Source organism: Rattus norvegicus, chromosome 12, assembly GCF_036323735.1.
Source record: "Rattus norvegicus strain BN/NHsdMcwi chromosome 12, GRCr8, whole genome shotgun sequence".
Taxonomy (NCBI): Eukaryota; Metazoa; Chordata; class Mammalia; order Rodentia; family Muridae; genus Rattus; species Rattus norvegicus.
In genome coordinates this window covers 30,795,424-30,814,941 of record NC_086030.1, presented here as the reverse complement: position 1 = coordinate 30,814,941, position 19,518 = coordinate 30,795,424, and the positions used below count along the sequence as shown (strand labels likewise).

Below are 19,518 nucleotides of genomic sequence, written 5' to 3'. Positions count from 1 at the left end.
AGTCTAGCTGGCCAGTGAATCCCAGGGTCTGGCCCGTCTCTGCTTCCCCGCTGTTGTGCTTACAAGTGTGTGCTATCTTGCCCAGCTTAATTATCTCTTAGTCCTTGTTGAATGACAGGTGTATCAAAGAAGCAGGGCCCACCTCCCTAGTCACTGGGGTACCATACTCCCCCACGAGCTGGTCTGAGCTCTATTCTTTAGTCATTAAGTGATTAGTGACTCCGAGCCCAGGCAGCACTCTCGGCGCCACCCCGCTCTCTGAACTCACCAGCAGCAGAGAACAAAGTGGAAGGTCGTGCAAGATCGTGGGGGTGATGGATGGCTCCGAAGAGACTAGGGCCCGGAGGACGACTCAGGAACTCAGGCTTCAGCCCAAAGTCCAGCTTGTGCGGATCTGACTGCATCTGTTTCTAAAACAAGAGGAAGGGGAGAGGCTGAAACTAGGAGGCCGGCAGAGAGAGATTAGTGAAGAACTCAAGACTTGAGGGGTGGGGAGGGTGTCAATGCTGAGGACACTGTGAAAACAAAGCCTTCGGGTGCCAGGAAAGCCACCTGGCCTTGCAGAGACTGGCAGGGACTGCTATAAGGTGGCATCTGCTTCCTTCATTAGAAATAACTAACGACAAAGCCATGGGCTTGGCTTTTGAAATGGTTCAACCTGAAGGCTACAGCCAGGTCCTATTTATTCAAAACCTAGTACCACTCTCCATGCAGCTCATCATTTTGTGGTAAAGGCCCAGTCTACAGGTTTTTCTCCTATCCCTCCATCTCGCATAGCCCAGGCTGGCCAGGCCTCTAGCCCACTGTGTAGCTGAGGATGACCATGAAGTCCTTCTCCTCCTGCCTCCACCTCTACGGGAGTATAACATCATGCCTTATATGATACCACAAATGAAACTGGGGGTTCCTGCATGGAAGACAAGTACTCCACCCAACTGAGTCACATCCCAGACTGCGTTTGTTTTGTTTGTTCCTTTTGAAGCAGAGTATCACATAGCCCAGGCTACCCTCATACTTGTTATATACTTGAGGGTATGCTTGCACTCCTAATCCTTGGTCTCCCCAGTGAGGAGATTACAGGTATGCACCACTATGCCTGGATGCAGGTCCCCATCACTACCACCACCATATATTTACTCTTCGTCTGTTTGTCGTGTGTGTGAGGGCGATATATGTATGAGAAAGACAGACATATCTGTGGGTGCCCACAGAGTCCAGAAAAGGGCATCAGATCCCCTGAAGCAGAATTACATGGAGCTAGAGTTGCAAGCGGTTGTGAGCCTCCCAGATGGGTTCTTGGAAACAAGGTCAGCCCCTGAGCAGTGTGCTGATTAGGGGGGTTAGTTAGTTTGCTTATGTTTGTTTTTTTGTCAACTTGATAGAAACTAGGGTTATCTAGAAAGAGGGAACGTCAATTGAGAAAATAACTCCATCAGGCTGATCTGTGAACAAGTCTGTGCGGCACCGTCTCCATGAACGACAGATGTGAGAAGGCAGCAGGTGTGGTGCGTGGTACCAGCCCTGGGCAGTTGGCTGTTCCCTCATAGGCTCTGTTTGAGTTCCCACCTCCAGGTTCCTGCCCTGACTTCCCTCAGTCATGGACTGAGACACAAAGTGTAAGCTTGTTCCTGCCCAAGTCGCTTTGGGGGGCTTTGTTCATCACAGACTAAGACAAACAGCAAGTGCTCTTAATGGCTGAGCCATCTATCCAGCCCCTCTGCCTGTGTGAGGTTTCAAATGATGGCATTTTAAACTCAGCACAGTAGGAATTCTGCAAGAACAATCTAATGTGTCAAGTTAATTGCCCAGTGGCTCTTTGTCATATTCTAATATAACACATATTAATGGAATCACTGTTGTATATTTAGACAGACAGACAGACACACACACACACACACACACACACACGCACACACGCACATCTTTTTAATTAACAAGTATCTCTTCCTTCCCAACTAGCATCCTCCAATAGTGGGAGTGGGGCAGTCAAGCCAGTCGTGGGGACTGAAATCTTTACTCTCTGTGGAATCACTCCACCTTCTCCTCAATGGCGATACGGTTTAGCCCGCTATCTTTGCCTCAGCCCCTACCCAGCATCGTTCTGGAGGTTGGTATCCCCCTGAACTGCAGGTCATCAGATCTGCCCATCTTCCTCAGTTCTGACAGCCTTCCCTCTCAGTCAGTTTCCTGCCTCCCAGAGTGTTAGTGTCCCCTAGCTCCTAACTGTGCTTCCTGCCCTTCTCTGGCTGGGCCTGCTTCTACTTGGCTCTTGCCTTCTCCTTGGGTTCCAGCCATCTTGACCCTAACTCTTGTCCTGCCTCACACCCTCTCCTGTTCAGGGAACCTGCTCCCTTCTGTATAATGGGAGACTCCTTTACAAAGGAGAGGCACCTACACTGGTGTTAACAGATAGGCCAACCGTCACTCACCCGGCAACCCTCTCTGAAGGTGAAACTTAGCCATGCACCTCACGGAAACGCACGGAACCTTCACCATCGCACGTGCATGTGCACACCTGTGTGCGTGTGACATTGGAGGACAGAGGACATCTTTTAAGTGTGGTTGATTATCTATCCATTGTCTCTCAGTATCCTGGAGCTCACCAGGCTAGGCTGGCTGGCTACAAGCCCAAAGGGTTCATCTGTTTTCACTCCCTCTCCTCTGGAACTGTGAGTGAAAGCTGCTGGGACCAGGTTTTTGGTGGTCTCTGGGGGTTGAACTCAGATTGCGAAGCTTTCAAAAAGCAAGCACTAATTTACTAACTGAGCCAGCTCCCCAATCCACTACCTTTTATTTAAATATACAGAGCACATATCACCAGTGGGTCTCACTACTGAACACATAAGATAACAGGAAGAACAGTGCCCTGGGCCTGTCACAGGTAACAGCCTGTAGGCCTCAGGTCTCCACATACTTCATGAGTGGCTAAAGAGTGAGTAAATGTATATTCAGGACAGAGAGATGCAATTTCTACTCCAATCTCTGGGGAATACCATAATGAAAAACTCACTATCAAAGAACAGCCAAACCCCAAAACCAAGCTTCTAATTCTCTTAAATCTATAAAAATCTCCGAAGCACCTCCTTTAATTGAGTTGCCAAATTATTTAGTGCTAATATCGCATGGTAGATGGTGTGGACTCATTAAGAGCAAATAAGGTCCACCAGGCAGAACGGGGCTTGGGGATTAGGAAATGTTCGCCGGGAGAGGAAGATAACCGAGTCACCCTGTGTTCGAGAGGCCTAGCTAATTGAATTGGGATAATGAAAGCCAAGTCACCAGGGGCATCTTCACGGAACAGAAGTTGCTAAGAGAGCGGCCTCCCTGTCATCCTTCATCCCGTTAAGCTCAGGAAGTTAAAAGGAAGAAGATGAGGCTTACCTGCTGCTCCTCAATCCGTCACCCAGGACCCAGAGTGAATTGAAGTCACCGTGGAAACCTAGTTAGCTCCTCAAACTGCACCCGTTTTCTAGCTGAGCTGAACTAGGTGAGCTCTAATTATGCCTCGCCTGGTAATAAGGTAAGAGTGAGCAAGATCACTGGTGGGGTGTGAGTGAGAACAGGTGCAGGGAAATGAAGGGGGGCCTTCATTCCTCAAGGGGTGAACACTTCCTTTTCATTAGCTCCTGTCTGTCTGTCTATCATCTATCATCCGTCAATCATCTGTCTATCCATCCATTATATCTATCTATCTATCTATCTATCTATCTATCTATCTATCTATCTATCTATCTATCTGTCAATCATCTGTCCATCCTATCTATCTATCTATCTATCTATCTATCTATCTATCTATCTATCTATCTATCTATCTATCTATCTGTCAATCATCTGTCCATCCTATCTATCTATCTATCTATCTATCTATCTATCTATCTATCTATCTATCTATCAATCAATCATCTATCTGTGTTTGTGCTCACTCGAGCCGTACAGGTCAAAGGCAGAGGACAATTTTACGGAATCAGTTCTCACTTTCCATCATGCGGGTCCGGGATTCGAACTCATATACTCGGGGTTGGCAGCAAGCGCCCTTACCTGCTGAGTCATTGCGCCCTCTTGTTTCTTATATGTTATTATTGTTATATGTACACCTACACGTAAGTCTACAAGTGCAACCTACTGAGTCCACTCAGTATTGTTTGAATGTATGCTTCCAGGATTGCTTACTTGGTACTAGATAGCCAATCTGAGCTCCCTCTCTCAGCAATGATTGCTTATAGCTCTTCATTGGGGGCTGGGGGGGGATCATTTGAGATTCCCCCCACCTGTGCTGGCATATCAGCTGCTGGTGTCATTGTTTGGGTTCACCTCTTGTTTTAAATCATAGATCAGAACCCGTCACACAATGTTTCTCTTCCACAGGGTTCAGGAAGTCTCTCTTTCCTCCCTCCCGTCCTTTCTCTTTCCTTCCCTCCCCATCCCCTTCCTTAAAGAATTACATCCGTCCGTCGTCCATCTATCTATCAATGCATGTGGAGATTAGAAGACAACCTGTAGAAGTTGGTTCTCTCCTTCCATCACGTGAGCGCTGGAGATCAGGCGCAGGTCGTCAGGCCTGGTGGCAAGTACCTTTACCCACTGAGCCATCTTGCCAGGCCCCTCCCTTTTTGGGGGGAATAAAGTCTCATCTAGAGACAGGCTCGGTAACTGGCCAGAAAGTGGTCCTGGTGAGGACTTAGCATATTCTAGCCTACTGAAGAACTGCTGTTACAGGAAGAAGAGTGATTGTTCAATGTTCTTAATTATTATGGGCACAGTCAATGGGCACTCAGTGCCTTCAACTTCTTGCAGGGTAGAAATGATCACTTCTCCAAATCCATAATATGCAAAAGTATCTTTTTACATATTTTAAAAATATTTTAAATGTGTGTATATTTGTGTCTGAGTGTGTGTACGTGGGTACGTCCATGCAGGGGTGCCCTTGGAAGCTGCAGGGGTGCAGAGGACTCTCTGTAGCTGAAGTTACAAATGGTTGTGAGCCGCCTGGTATGGGTACTGGGAACTGAACCTGGGTCCTCCACAGGAGCAGTCAGACTCTTAACTGCTGAGTCATCTCTCTAGCCCCTCAATTTTATGTTAAAAACAAAGAAGCACAAAACCCGAAACTGGCTGGACGGAAAAGTTGGCTAGAAAGGGCAGCCACCACCAAGCCTGAGTACCCGTTTGATCCCCGAGACTCACATGGTAGAGGGAACTGACTCCTAAAAGTTGTCCTCTGGGGTGTGTGTGTGTGTGTGTATGTGTGTGTGTGTGATTGTGTGTGTGAGTGTGTGTGTGATTGTGAGTGTGTGTGATTGTGTGTGTGTGATTATGAGTGTGTGTATGTGTGTGTGTGTGTGATACTTGTTTTAGTGTTTATGGCTTTCCTTCTTGTGGAGGACCTGAGTGTGATTCCTGCCAACCATGTCCTACCACCCAGGACCTGCAACTCCACCTTCAGGCAAACCTTTTGTCCGAGGCAGATGTACACATAAATAATACACTAATAAATTTTAAAAAGGAAAGAAAAAGAACAAAAGAAGATAGGTGAGCCATTGACACTTCCTGCCTGTAAGAATCGGGTCTTCAATGTCATCCTCAGCTACAAACCAAGCCCCACACTCATGAGCCTGGCCCTGCCCAGCTATGACCAAAGAGTCACACACTCACCTTGACTTTTTGTTGGTGGTGGTAAATCTGCCAGGCGATATGCACGTGCATGGCGCACCACTTTCCTGGTTTCTGGAATGAGAAAGAGTCGCAGGGTCAGAAGGGAGACACATCCGGAAGCCCACCTTTCTTCTGTCTCCCCGAAGCTCCCTGCAGCTCTGCACTATGGGGACTTCCATGTCATGAAAACCGGAGCTCTGTGCCAACCAAATGCAGCTCTTCCAAGTTCAAGCACGAGGGAGTCAGAACCCGCATCCCCCTGTCCCATGTGGGTCTGAGTCAACAGCTCCTTTACAAAGCAGTCCTCTGCCAAGGACAATATGGCCAAGACCCGACTCTCTCTGTGAGGCCTGTCTTCTCCAGTGCCAGCAGGCAGGCCCACCTAACAAATGCTGTCAGCTAACAGGCACATCAGCTGTCCAGAAAAGGTAATTAGGGAATGTCTGTGGGCCGAACTAAAACAAGAGAGGGGACTAGGCCTCCGGAGTGGTGCATGGAAATTTGTCACCTTCTTACTGCAGTCTGGCAACCTCGCATGTTGCACTGAGAGCCACTAACGTGTGTGTGTGTGTGTGTGTGTGTGTGTGTGTGTGTGCTTATTCTCTTCTAGTTAAATGAAGAGAAAAGTCAGAATGAGGGGCTGAGAGCTGAGGAGGAAGGGGTCTCTTCCTTCCTGCAGGGACCAGTTCTCTCTTCTGCCACCGGAAGAGCATGTGTCAATCTGTGTGGCGCTTCTGCTTCTTTTCTGCTCAGCACTGCGTGTTCTTGCTGCTCATTCGTTAAGCACCGCAAGGGTGAGAAAGTCCCGCCCCGCTCTTCAGCAGCAAATGACGGACGGAATAGAATTACGGGTTGCTTGGGATCCCAAATATCACACCTGTCTCAGGCTGGTGAAGAAGGGGGGGTGGAGATGGCTAATACTAGGGGGGTGGGTCGGGGAAGCAGGACCCAGAATCACCCAGGAGACAAGAGGCCAGGCACACCCATGAGAGATTATCTAGATGCAGTTAGCCCCTGGACAAGCTTATGAAGGATTAGGTGTTTCAGTTAACTGAGGCAGGAGGACCCAGGGTAGATAAGGACAGCGCTGTTCACTGGATGGGTTCTATAATGAACGGAAAGCAAGCCTGAGTCCATCTCTCTCTGCTTCTTACCAACTGCCTCAAGTTCTTGCCACCTACAGTTTCCCGCCATGATGTACCACAACCTTGAACTGTGAGTCAAAATACACCCGTCTTTAAGCTTGTCACTAAGAAATACCTAAGACAGGGCTTATGTGACAGTCAACAGCAGGAACTGGATCACTGAACCCCTGCCATCTGTTTTCTAAGTCAGCATGTACCCAGAGGGTCACCTGCTGGCCAGACTCTGACCTCTGGAACATTCTACTGTTGTTATAGCATCTTTCCCATCCTTCCCTGGGAGATAGGTTGAATGAGGAAGGTACACGTCACTTAGCATTGAGTGCTGTGTGTGAAATAACCAGACCCAAGAGAGACTAACTACAGCCAGCCTATGGCTTGTCCTTCCCCTTGCCCGTTATCCCAGCATAATGGGGGTGGGGGTGGGGGTGGGGTGTTTGTTGAAGGTTGAATCGGGTAGCTCACAAGTTCAAAGCCAGTCAGAGGAAGAGCAAAACCTTGTCTCACAACAACAGCCTGACCTAGGCTGTCCATTACATTTAAAACAAATAAATAAATAAAAATTAAAATATATATATATGCATACACACACATATATATACATACATATATATGTATGTGTGTATATATACATATATATGTATGTGTGTGTATATATATATATATATATACATATATATGTCTATCCATCTATCTATCTATCTAGCGAATTATGTGTGTGCCTGTGTGTGGGTATGTGTGTGTGCAGTACCCACAAGGGCCAGAAGATGGCGCTGGATCCCCTGGAGTTGGACTTATGGAAGGCTATTAGCTCCTCAATATGAGCACTGGGAACCAAACTTGGATCTTAGGCTGGAACAGCAAGTGCTTTTAACTCGAGAGCGATCTCTTTAGCCCTTTATCAGTTACATTAATGGAAAACCCAGTGGCCCGGCTTCCTCCAGCACTCAAAAGGGGAAAAATCCAAAGGCCACTTCTTATCTCCCTGCCTGTGAAGCCAGGCAGCGTTGGCTACTACCACTGACATTCCCTCCGGTATCTCTCCGGCTGAGCCCCTGCTACTGACTTGTGTTTTTAACCCGCAGAGAGTCAGAGGTGGCAGAAACAGTTCTAGAAGAAGCTCTTCTTACCCTTAGCATGGGTCTGAAAGGATCTGTCAACTGTGAAGAGAAAATGACAACTCGGTTACATGCCTGTCACTCAAACAATTGCCCTAATTAACAAATTTGTAGTGCTTCATTAGGAGGGGAAATTAAAATGTTAGAATTTTACTTTTAAATGAAGCCCTTCTAGAGAATAATTAACCCATTTCCACACCATCCAAAGTACCAAGCGTCCCCCTCCCCCACCTCGGGAGCCTCAGAACATGCACGGTGACGAGTCCCCCACACAAGTTTTACCAGCAGAGATGGGCCCTATGCCAGCATGACTTGCAGGTGACCTGCACCATGGGGGTCCCCATTTTGACTGGCTCTGCTGCGGGCCACTCTATGGGGCTTAGAGAGAGTAGTCCTCAGACCACAAAATGAAGGGTGACATGGAGGGGACTTCTGGGAATGTCTGTCTTGTCCAGACCCTGCAGACCCAAGCTGTCTTTACAACATCCTGGCTTCATGAGTTAACCGAGGGCGTAACCGCTTGCAAAACAACAACAACAAAAAAGTCCACTAAAATAAAAACAGCTCGGAGGGTAGCTTTATAAGGGACAGTCGCCTCTCTACCGTGTGGCTTTGCCTTCTGGTTTAAAGGCAGGCATAGCATCGACTATGAATAAATAACATGACGGGGGCATGAGGGAAATTTTATTTAGCTCTACGGCACGCTTCATCTGTAAGAGCAGAGTGGTCCAGTAACTTCCTGACCTCAAACAAGACTGTAGGGTGTGTGTGTGTGTGTGTGTGTGTGTGTGTGTGTGTGTGTGTGTGTGTGTGTGTGTACCTAACTTTCAGGAGGGAAGTGCTGAGTACTTTTCTGCTCAGGGGATTCTATGGTGATTTCTTTTGTGACAGAGAGATATAAGCAGCTGGAGACAGGACCAGTCAGAGGGAAGGCAGTCACGCTGGTGGCATTCAATTTTTGGGCTCAAAAGATCTTTTTTTTTTGTCCTAGCCAAGTCATTATCCTTTGTCATTCATGCACTTGGGGGGCTGTGACTTCTACAAGGAACAGGCATTTTCTCACATAAGCATCCAGGGTAGGAGCACCCGGGTGGGCCCCAAAGGGCACCCTTTGTGATGCCCTTGGTATTACCTGTAACCAAGCCTCACTTTGCACGTACCCTTGGGTCCTTTTGGAGCAGAGTGTGTGGGACTGTTCCGGGCCGGGCAGCCACATCGATAGGATTGGATGTCTACAAATGAATTAGACCACGGCTTAGGACGCACAGAAAAGCAAGTTCTGTTCTTACAGAGTAGCAGACACGAAGCATTCTCTCCTTTATCTTGTTCTGGACTTTTACATTTTTATCTCTGTGTACGTGTGTTGTATATTTATGTTTGCAATCCAGAGATTGATGCATGGTGTCTTCCTCAAATGCTTTCCACCCTGGTTTGTATCAAGGCAGGGTCTCTCTGAAATGGAAAGCCCTGGCTAGCTAAGCCCACAGTCATGGGGATCCTTTCTTCTCCATCTCTGTAGAGCTGGGACGACAAAAGTACCCACACTGGACTGGGGGGTGGGGATGGGAGAAAGAGCTGGGATGGGAGACCCAAGAGCAGCCCACAGAACAAAGAACTCCTTATCCTTATGGATGTTAGTGGGAAGGGGTGTCTGAGCTCGCAGGCGTAGGGCTTGTATGTGAGGTTAGCACATGAGGGAAGGTACTAGATAGGACCTGCAGCTCTCGTTTGGGGCTGGAGGGGTGGCTCAGCAGTTAAGAGTCCTTGCTGCTCCCGTAGATGAGCTGGGTTCAATCCCCAGCATCCACATCAGAGGGCTCACAACTGCCTAGAACTCCAGAGGGATGCGACGCCTTAAGGCTCCTTGGGCATTTCATTGGCATGCACAGACAGAGACTTGCGATTTAAGGAAAAAAGAATTAGCCTTAAAAACAAAAAAGGCTAGAATTTCGAATACTAATCCCACTGTCTCGCCCTACCAAGGGGTGTGCTAGGATCTCACCAGGTTAGGCAAGGTGCTAGATAAGACGATGCAGGTGAGTCCCACTTTAGGATCGAAGAAGCTACAGGGGCAACTTTTGTCCTCTTCCCTTTGGCCCACACCCCTAACCGCCTCTGGTTTTCTTTTATCACTCTCATCTTCTCCCCTGCTTTACCACCAAACACTGAAAGAATCACTCAAGTTCATGTGAGTCGCATCTTTCAGGAAGGTTGGCGGGGCTGTTTGGACACTAAGATCCCCGGGTATCTTAACTGGGAGGCAGTAATGAGAAAGGGTACGCGGCAATCGCTCCTCAGTGATGGACGAAATGGGATAAGAGACCCTGATTTAGGGACGACATAGATCTCCTACTAAATTCTGTGGCTGTTCTTGCAACCCCATCACCATACTTAACTATCACTAATATTAACCGCATGGCTAGACATTTCTCTTCTGAATCCACAGCAATCAAAAACTGTACTTCAAAGGGGAACATTTACTAATGCCTGGAGAGGTTTTTTTTAAAAATAGTAGGTTTTCTCGTTTCTTCGTTTCTGGTTGTTTTCTTTTGAGATAAGGGCTCTTACTACGTAGCCCTGGCTGGCCTGAAATCTGTTTGCTACGTAGACCAGGCTGGCCTTGAACTCAGAGACCTGCTTGCCTCAGCCTCTCAAAGTACTAAGAGTGAATCACTGCTCAGCTAGAGAAGCTGTTTTTCTCTTTTTAAAAAACTAGAAATGTACATATTATATATATATATATATATATACATACATACATACATATATAATATATATATACACATATATAAAATACATGTATTTGTCTGTTGAATTGTGTGTCTGTCTGTCTGTCTGTCTGTGTGTGGGCACATGTGGAGGTCAGAGGGCAACTTGCAGGAATCAGTTCTCTCCTTCCACCATGCCCCAGCTCAACTCCCTAGGCTTAGTGGCATGTAGCTTTACGTCCTAAACTGCTTTCCCAGCCTCTAGTGGCTTTTGAAACTTTGTGTGTGTGTGTGTGTGTGTGTGTGTGTACAGATGTTACAAGTCACAGAAGCGAAAGTCAGAAGGCAACTTGTAAGAGCCAGGTCTCTCCCTTCCACCATGTGGGTTCTGGGGATGGAACTCAGGGTGGGTGGCTAGCGCCTTTCCCCACTGAGCTATGGACCGGAGCTATGGACCGGTCGTTATTTTCCTTAAGAAGCTACAATCTGTAAGGATCCCTCACATTAGAGGTTAACCCATCGGGGAACGGGGGAGAAAAGCTCAGGTTGAGGCATGAAGCTAGCCTACAAGAAGTGTGGAAAGAGAGCGAGAGCAAGAGAATAGAAGAAAAGCAATCAGCTGCTGTACAACTAACAATTAAGCTGCAGTTGTTAACAGCCTGATTTGCATACATATGAAGAACTCCGATAATGAACAGCAATCTACATATTCAATCAGGAAGATGGCCTGGAAAGGCTCATTTCAACACCGAGAGACACTTTCTTGCCCAGATGTAGTTTGTGGTGTGATTGGATAATCGCAAGTGAGGGAAATGGTCTAATTTATTAAATGACCTACCAGTCTGCTTGGGGACGCACGGGAGATTTGTCTCAACCTAGCGGGGACAGACCAGGGTCTGAGGGATTACCGAGGAGCAAGGAAAAAGAGTCTAAAATTCACCACCACTTGCTGCGGCCATTATAAAAGCCCTGTGCACACAGACCCTGGCCTTTAAGTTGCAGTTCCGTGCGCGTGAGGGGGATTTCAGAGATGTAGCATCCGACCCCTAACGCCTTTTTAATTTCCCTGTTTCTGGTTTTTATGGCAACACGGCTTTGAAAACGCAATGCGTTCAGTGCAGGAGGCTCTGGTCTCAAACTGCTGCTTTAGCTTAAGAATGGGAATGGGAGGTGGGGAGGGGCAGAAACTGAACCCCACACAGCACAAGAGCTCAGCTAAGTGTGGCTGGTCACTGGAGAGGCATACATACTTCACTTTAAAAATTAGTACCTGAGTAAACTAAGGGATTTAAATACTATTTTCTATTCTTCTGATGTGGTTGTGATTAAACTAGAGACTTTTGTACGCTAGGCAAGCGGTACGTGTCTGAGACACGCTCCCCCAACCCCTCACTGGGGTTGTCTAGGGAGATACTCTACTGCTAAGCCACACCCATGGTTCGGCCACAGTAGATCTTTTAAAGGGAAAGTGCTATCAAAGGACTTTGGAATCTTGACCTCTATGGGTAACAGAACCTGTGTTGACGTGGATGGTGTTCTCCAGGTAGAAAATAACTTAGTTCTTACTAAGAACAAAAGATGGATGAATGTCAAGGGGTAGGGGAGCTTAGTGGTTAAGAGCACTTGTTACTCGTGCAGAGGACCTGGGGTTGGTTCCCAGCACAAGCACGTTAGCTCACAAGCAGCCATCATTCCAGTTCTAGGAGATCCGACCCCCTCTTCTGGAGCAGTACCAGGCATGCACAGGGAACACATACATGCATGTGGGCAGAACGTTCTGGGACGAGCAGAGAGGGAGAAAGAGTACAAATAACGTATAAGCTTTTGCCTCGCCACCTGCAGGCACACTGTGTGCACAGATGCAGTGAAGGACAGAGAGTAAACAGGAAAAAAAAATCTTTCTCAGACTAAAGGAACAGAAAACAACTTTAATCTGGGAACATCTATCCCCCTTGACCACTAAAAAAAACCCACCAACACCTCAACTTTGCACGTTTGTCTGCGATGCGCACCTCAAAGGCAAGTTGGCATTTCTACCATTTAATATTTAGTAGTGTTTCCTCCAAAGAAACGCCCTTTCCTTCGGTGGTATAGACATGGGGGAAGTTGCTCTGCTCCCATAAATAACGCTTCGCTCACGTTCCTTGTAACCTTAGTTAAGACCAATGGTTTCTGGGAGGTAGGGTGGAGAAGAGAAAGGATCAGTGGAGTGGGAGGAGGACAAGAGGTAAGTGTCAAAGTATACTATATTAAATGTATGGAAAAGACATAATGAAACCCATTACTGGTTATAATTAATACAAGCTAATGGGAAAACTTATTTAAAGAAATGTCCATAGTTTTGGAAGGAGATATATATATCCTTCCATATATATATATATATATACACACACACACACACACACATATATGTATATATGTGAATATATATATGTATATATATATATATATATTAAGATTTGGTTTTATCTTATTTATGTATATGTGTTGGTCAATGTGTATATGTCATATGCATGTGAGTATTCACAGAGGCCAGAAGAGGGCATTGATTGGATTCCCCTAGAGCTGGAGTCCCAGGAAGTTGTGAGCTGCCTGACCTGGGTGCTGGGACTTGAACTTGGGTCCTCTGCAAAAGCCAAAAGCACTTATGCCACCAGCCATTCCTCCAGCCCCTCTTCTGCACATTTGGAAGAGTACGGGAAACTTAGCTCAACTGTAACTACATGGGGCCCTGGCAATGGCAAATTTCATCTCTGTTTGGATCTAAAACTCAATGGACCAGAAAAGAGAAAAGTCTCGTTCGACTCCCCACGGTCCCTTTGGGTGTGTGGACTCATCGCTGTAGGCAAGCAGGTAGCCAACCCCCCCGGCGTGCCTAGCCTGGCCCTCCACTGAGGCAGATAGCCATGTCTTCACTCGGAGGTTCTTACCTTCGGCTGGAATGCTCCTTGAAGTGAACCGAAAGGGCCCGTGGGTGGGATCATGGGGGGTATACCCGAGACGGCAGGAGGATAGGAGTGGAAGAGCTGTAGCCAAAGGCGGGGAGGGATTTAAAAAAAAAAAAAGGTTTTAGTAGGGGGGTCACGTGATATGTCCCAATTCCCATAGAAAGACATCGACATTAGCAAGTCAGCCAATCTCAGTATGATGCCATTAGCCAAGCTATGATGAGATGAACACACAGATGCGCCATGAATGTTTAACGAAAAAAAGTTAAAAAGTAGTTCAGAATCAATCGGCCAACAAATGATGTCCCCGATGAGAACATCATTAGAGAGAGAGAGAGCTTTGCTAATTATTAATCAAGAAATCACATAGAAGCCCTCCATGCATAGCGAAAACAGGAGGGGATGCTAAGCACAACAAGACGCCCGGAAAATTACAAGTGAATTGGGACAAAAAGAAAAGGACCAAGAAAGAGAAGACAAGGTCTTTACAAGGGCCAGGGTTTTTATATCGTTGAAACTTGATGAGTTTTAAATGAATTGAGATGTCTGGTGGTTCGAGGAAAGAGACTATCCACAATCCTTGCTTCATTAGGTCGTTCTAGAAGTGGCATTTCCAGAGGACAATTTAATCCCCTCATCTAGAAATGATGATGGATATTTGTGCAGAGTTAAATGGCTCGGTCTACATTTTAAATGGGACTGCCAGTTTTCAGACAGTCTGAAAAGGATCAGCCAGTGTGGTCTCCCATCACTGACCATTAGAAGCAACGGAGGAAAGGAGGGAGGTCCGGGATGCCATGTTTCAATTTTAACTTCCTCCTTTCCCAGACTTTCAGACACTCAAGGCTCCAGTGTATTTACACACAAAGCAGGAGTCCTCTGGCCGCTTTTCATTGTGTAAACTGCTCAGGGAACAGACTTGTTGGAAGGGAGGGGCTGAGCTACCTATGTGATTCTGTGTCCTAATGAAGTTGGGGGGGGGGGGAGTCTTAATGAAGTGTGAGTCTTCTGGACTCACAGCTTACAAAGCACAAACAATAGCAGGGTTTGGGATGGGGGGGAGGGGCAGGGCAAAATAAAAAGACAGAGTAACCAAAGGCAGCAGAAATGCCTCAGTCCTTGAAAAAGTCTTATTCCGGGGCTGGGGATTTAGCTCAGGGGTAGAGCGCTTGCCTAGCAAGCGCAAGGCCCTGGGTTCGGTCCCCAGCTCCGAAAAAAACAAAACAAAACAAAACAAAAAAAAACAAACAAACAAAAAAAAACAACAAAAAAAAAAAAAAGAAAAAGTCTTATTCCTCTGACTCTAAGATAAAGCTTATCATATGGCATTTAAGCAACCTCCCCAGTCTCACTGCTGACCAGTAAGTTAAAAAAAAAACAAAAACAAAAACAAAAACACAGTAACAAGATTCCCTTAACAATGCTCTAAGCTAGCTGTTTTCAGTAATGACTCAACTTCACACTCTGTAACCCTAGCTTTGGAGTACGTGACGTTTTCGGCTGCTCTCTGTTTCGTTTTGCTCTCTGCAAAGATACCACGAACTTTTCCACACTAATTGATATTGAACTAAATCCACTTAAACAGCGATTGCCAGCCAAGTACCCTCATTTAAAGCTACTTTTAAGTCTAAAATTGTGTTTCAGCTACTTGAGTGCATCTTAATTTGCCTTATAACGTCCTTAATCCCCAAAAGCAGGGGAGACTACTTCATAGATTAACCACTATCGCTAATATTATGAAATAACTCTCCCCCAGTACGCTGCAGAAAGTGGAGTAATTAAATACATGCTGTATTAAAACACTCAGCTTTCTACGACTCTGCCTCCAAGTGGTCCTTTCCTCTCTAATGGTTACAATTAAAAAAGAAAAATGGGAAACCCATTCCCCTCTCCTTCCCTGTGTTGCAGACCTCTTAGAACAGAAATATAGCTCACTCCTGCCCCTTGTCTAAGAGCTTGAAATGTCTCTGTCATAAAATAGAGTCTTCTCAGACAGCTAGGAAGGCTCTAACATTGGGGTCTCAGGAACCAGCCTGGACCACTCGCTGAACACGTGACACATTTTGTTAGCATGATTTCATTAGCTGGTCTCTCATTTATTTCTACTTAATATTTATCGTGTGTTTGGCGCGCAGATATGTTCGTTAAGAGATATTCTGTCTAGAAATTATTGTAGGTTTTCTAGAAATTTTATTATTGTTATTATAGTAGAATATATTATTATTATCATTATTACTATTATAAGTGGTGGAGGACATGATTCATGTAGGGGGTGTGGCTGTCAAGATGTAATAAATTAGTTCTCTTTCACTTTTACGTAGGTCCTCGAGATTGATCTCGGGTTAGCAAGCTTGCATGGTAACAAACATTTTTACTCACTGAGCCATCTCCTCAGCCTGTCTGCCTTGTTTTGTGAGACAGGGATATGGGGCTGGCCAGTTAGGCTAGGCTATGCTGGCTGGCCAGTGAATCCCAGGAATCCTCCTGTCTCCACCTCCCCAGTGCTGGGATAAGAGTATGTCTCATCATGCCTCGTGAAGGCTTTTTCACTTGGGTTCTGGGATCTGAACTCAGTCCCTCATGCTTGTGAAAGACCAAGCCATCTCCCCAACCCCTGACCTTTCATGTAAATCTGCAGAGCAGTGAGTAAGGACAAACTACACTGTGTGTGAGGCAGGCACCCTCAAAGAGGAAACCCACAGATTTATTGAATTCTCACTGTCATTGCTAAAATGTTTTTGTCCAGAGTGGATCTCACGGGGACTGAGTAACCTATATATTTTTCTCCCCCTCCTACTACTTATTTTTCTTTCTGTGTATGTATGCGTGTGTGTGCACACACATGCCTGAGTGCAGTACCTGTGGAATCCAGAAGAGGGAGCTGTATCCCCTGGAGCTGGAGTTACAGGCAGTTAGGAGCCACCCTATCTGAGTTCTGGGCATTGAACGCTGGTCCTTTACAAGAGCAGCAGGGACTCTTAACCACCAACCTGTCTGACAGGGTCATGGCTGACCTCAAGTTCCCTATGTAACTCGAGGATGACCTTGAACTCTTGACCCTGTTACCTCTATGTCCAACTTCTGGAGACACCTGTGTGCCGTACCATGCCCGGTTTTATCCTGTGCTGAGCATGAAACCCAGGGCTTCGTGTGTATTAGAAGCCCTCTTCCTTGGGTCAGTTCTGAAGGCCTCTAGAGAGGAAACAGTTCCAATCAGTATCTAGTATCTTCTAGTCTAGATGTCTCAGCTGCACCCTTGCATAGTGAGCAGTGTGCATGTATCTAAGTTTGAGTGAATTCAGCCTTTCCTGGTGTTTTAAGGAGTGCTACAACTGTAGTGTTGAGACGGTGCTGTCTAATGAAGCAACCTGTACACTTGATCAACAATTACTAATCTTCCCAGTTTTTTGCTTTAAAGATACAAATTAACCCGTAAGCACAGAAACCAGAGGAGTTTCAGATCGAAAAGGATGCAGTATTCACCCCATAATCAAAATATCATAGTCAAATGGTCAGAACTCTGTATAGCGAAGCTCTTGTCCCGTGGCTCACCGTACAACTCAGGTCAGTAGCCATCTATATCCTGGGATGCACACTCTAAATTACACAAAGTGGAACTGCTTCTCAGATGAAGAGAGTCTAAAGAAGAAAATAACATTTTCCCCATTTTAAGGCTTTTTATGTGCTTGCTTTGGTTTGGGGTTTTTTGTTTTTTCTTTTCTTTTCTTTCCCTCCCGTCCTTCCTTCCTTCCTTCCTTCCTTCCTTCCTTCCTTCCTTCCTTCCTTCCTTCCCTTAGAGAGAGGGTCTCAGGAAGCCCAAGGCTGGCCTTGAACTCTCGATCCTCTGGCTTCCACTTCCCAAGTGCTGTGCGGACAGGTGCGTTCCACTGTGTCTAGCTAAGACCTTTTTAAAATTAACCAACGTTTTTAATTGTCCAATTGGAACAAAGTCTGCCTAGCAATCTGCCTATGTGGAAGAGGGTTCTGTATTTAGTCTAGAAGGGAAGAAAAATCCACTTCTTAAAGAAGAGTGGTTCAAAATAAAAGGAATGGTTTATTGATAGGATTCAAACCAGGAGTTCTGGGTTCCTAGCCTCTCAAATGACTGAAATCTGCGTCTTTATACTCTGAGGCAGTAACAAGTGTGAGTGCCTACCCCGTCTTTTAGAGTAGTGTTTTCTTTCAGATGGCTTCAGAGAGTTCCAAAATGGGGCAACGCTGACAACTTCCTGTCGTTTCGCCTCTGTGAGACAGGGTCCTACATAGCCCAGGCTGTCTTTGAACTAGCGCTATGTAGCAAGGACCACCTCAACCCCTGACCCTCCCACCTTTGCTTCTCCGGTTTGGGGCTAACGGGCTGAGGCCCCGAGGCTGGCCCGCCGATGATCTTTTGATCTGGAAGATGATACTGCATCGCCACCCAAAGCACAAATGGCATTGCAAGCACGCACCCCGCATGATAAAGGAGCGATGGGGTGACTCTTGCACAGATGACAGGGAGGGCTACCAGGAGCTTACTCATCTGTGGCAAGAGCACTGGAAATGGGAAAGGCGTTACGACACATGGGTAGCACAGCAGTAGGACTCACACTATGCCGGTAGAATGGGTCAACTTTGGTGGGGTATTTGTCAAACTGCAAAGGGATCAAAGCAAAAACTAGTTACTTGACCTGCACGTTCCGGCCGCCGCCCCCTCCAGGAGACTGTGACCCCACTAAGACAAGCTCCCATGCCAACCTCACGGGGCACGGGAAGCAAGCCTGAGCTCCCAACGAGAAGCACCCGCAATTAACTGAAAGGCTGAGTGGTTAAGTCCACCCAGTGTGCCCCACTCCTCGGGACCCCTGGACGCTACATTTGGGGACTGGCACAAGGCAAACCACCGAAGTGGAGCAAATAGGCAGTTACCCAGATAAACCATCATCCCACCTGTGCTGGCCATTGTACGTCAATCTGGCACAAGCTAGGGTCACCTGAGAGGAGGGAGTCTCAAGTGAGAAAAATGCAACTAGAAGATGGGCTGTAGGAAAGCCTTAGGGGCTTAAATTAGCGACTGATGGAGCACGGCCCAGCCCTTTGTGGGTGGTGCCACCCTGGGGCTGGTGGTCTGGGATACTATAAAAAAGCAGGCTGAACAAGCCACGGGGAGCAAGCCAGTAAGCAGCACCCCTCCATGGTCACTGCATCAGCTCCTGCCTCCAGGTTCCTGCCCAGTTTGAGTTCTTGCCTTGGTTTCCCTCACTGGACTATGACTCTGGATACGTAAGCCAAATAAACCCCTTTCCTCCCCCAAGTCGATTTGGTCATGGTGTTTCATCAGAGCCATAGGAACCCCAAGACACCATGTAGTTCATGCCAAGAACCAACTTCCCTCTGCCTCAGAGGCATGTTACAGCACAAAATACTGAGTTGTTTGGGGTAGGTCTTGGAGCCTTGCCTCTGAACAGAGGAAAAATGAAAAAATATGTATGTGGGGGCGTGGGGTATGTGCACAAGTATTCAGGTACCCATGGAGACCAGAGGAGGGTGCAGGATCCCCTGCAGCTAGAGTTATAGGTGTTGGGAGCTGTACAACCTGGAGGCTGGGTCCTCTGCGAGAGCAGTGATGCTCTTAACCACTGAGTCACCTCTCTAGCCCCAAGTATCCCCTTACATGTTAAAGGTTAGCAGTCACTGCTGTGAGCAGCCCTCTCTCTCTCTTAGAATTCTACAGTGCCATTCACTAGTACTCCCGGTATTTAATTCTCCACACGTGTGCCAGTCCCCAGACAAGACAAGGAGAGCTATGTCGCTGTTCAGTTGTATCTCTGTGGGGCACGTCAGTCCCTGATGCCTGCTTGCCATTAGACATAGCCTAAGGTTAGGGTGCTGTGTCGTACAATAACAAGAAGTATGGCAGTTCTAGAAAAACGGGGGGACATAGGTGACCAAGGCAGAGGTAAGACCCAGA

The 19,518-nt window shown here is 46.8% G+C and overlaps 1 protein-coding gene across 10 annotated transcripts in view; it reads right to left on the bottom strand.

The window, feature by feature from the left end:
* Positions 1-19,518, bottom strand: part of Auts2 (activator of transcription and developmental regulator AUTS2) — a 1,091,249-nt gene that overhangs the window by 15,445 nt on the left and 1,056,286 nt on the right. For 7 of the 10 annotated variants that reach the window (XM_063271296.1, XM_063271289.1, XM_063271288.1 and 4 more), the window contains 6 exon segments: positions 18,158-18,202; positions 13,551-13,646; positions 9,073-9,144; positions 7,925-7,954; positions 5,653-5,724; positions 269-410 (listed from right to left, as the gene is read on the bottom strand). In XM_063271296.1, the coding sequence (XP_063127366.1) occupies positions 269-410; positions 5,653-5,724; positions 7,925-7,954; positions 9,073-9,144; positions 13,551-13,646; positions 18,158-18,202 (457 nt within the window). 10 annotated transcript variants of the gene reach the window in all.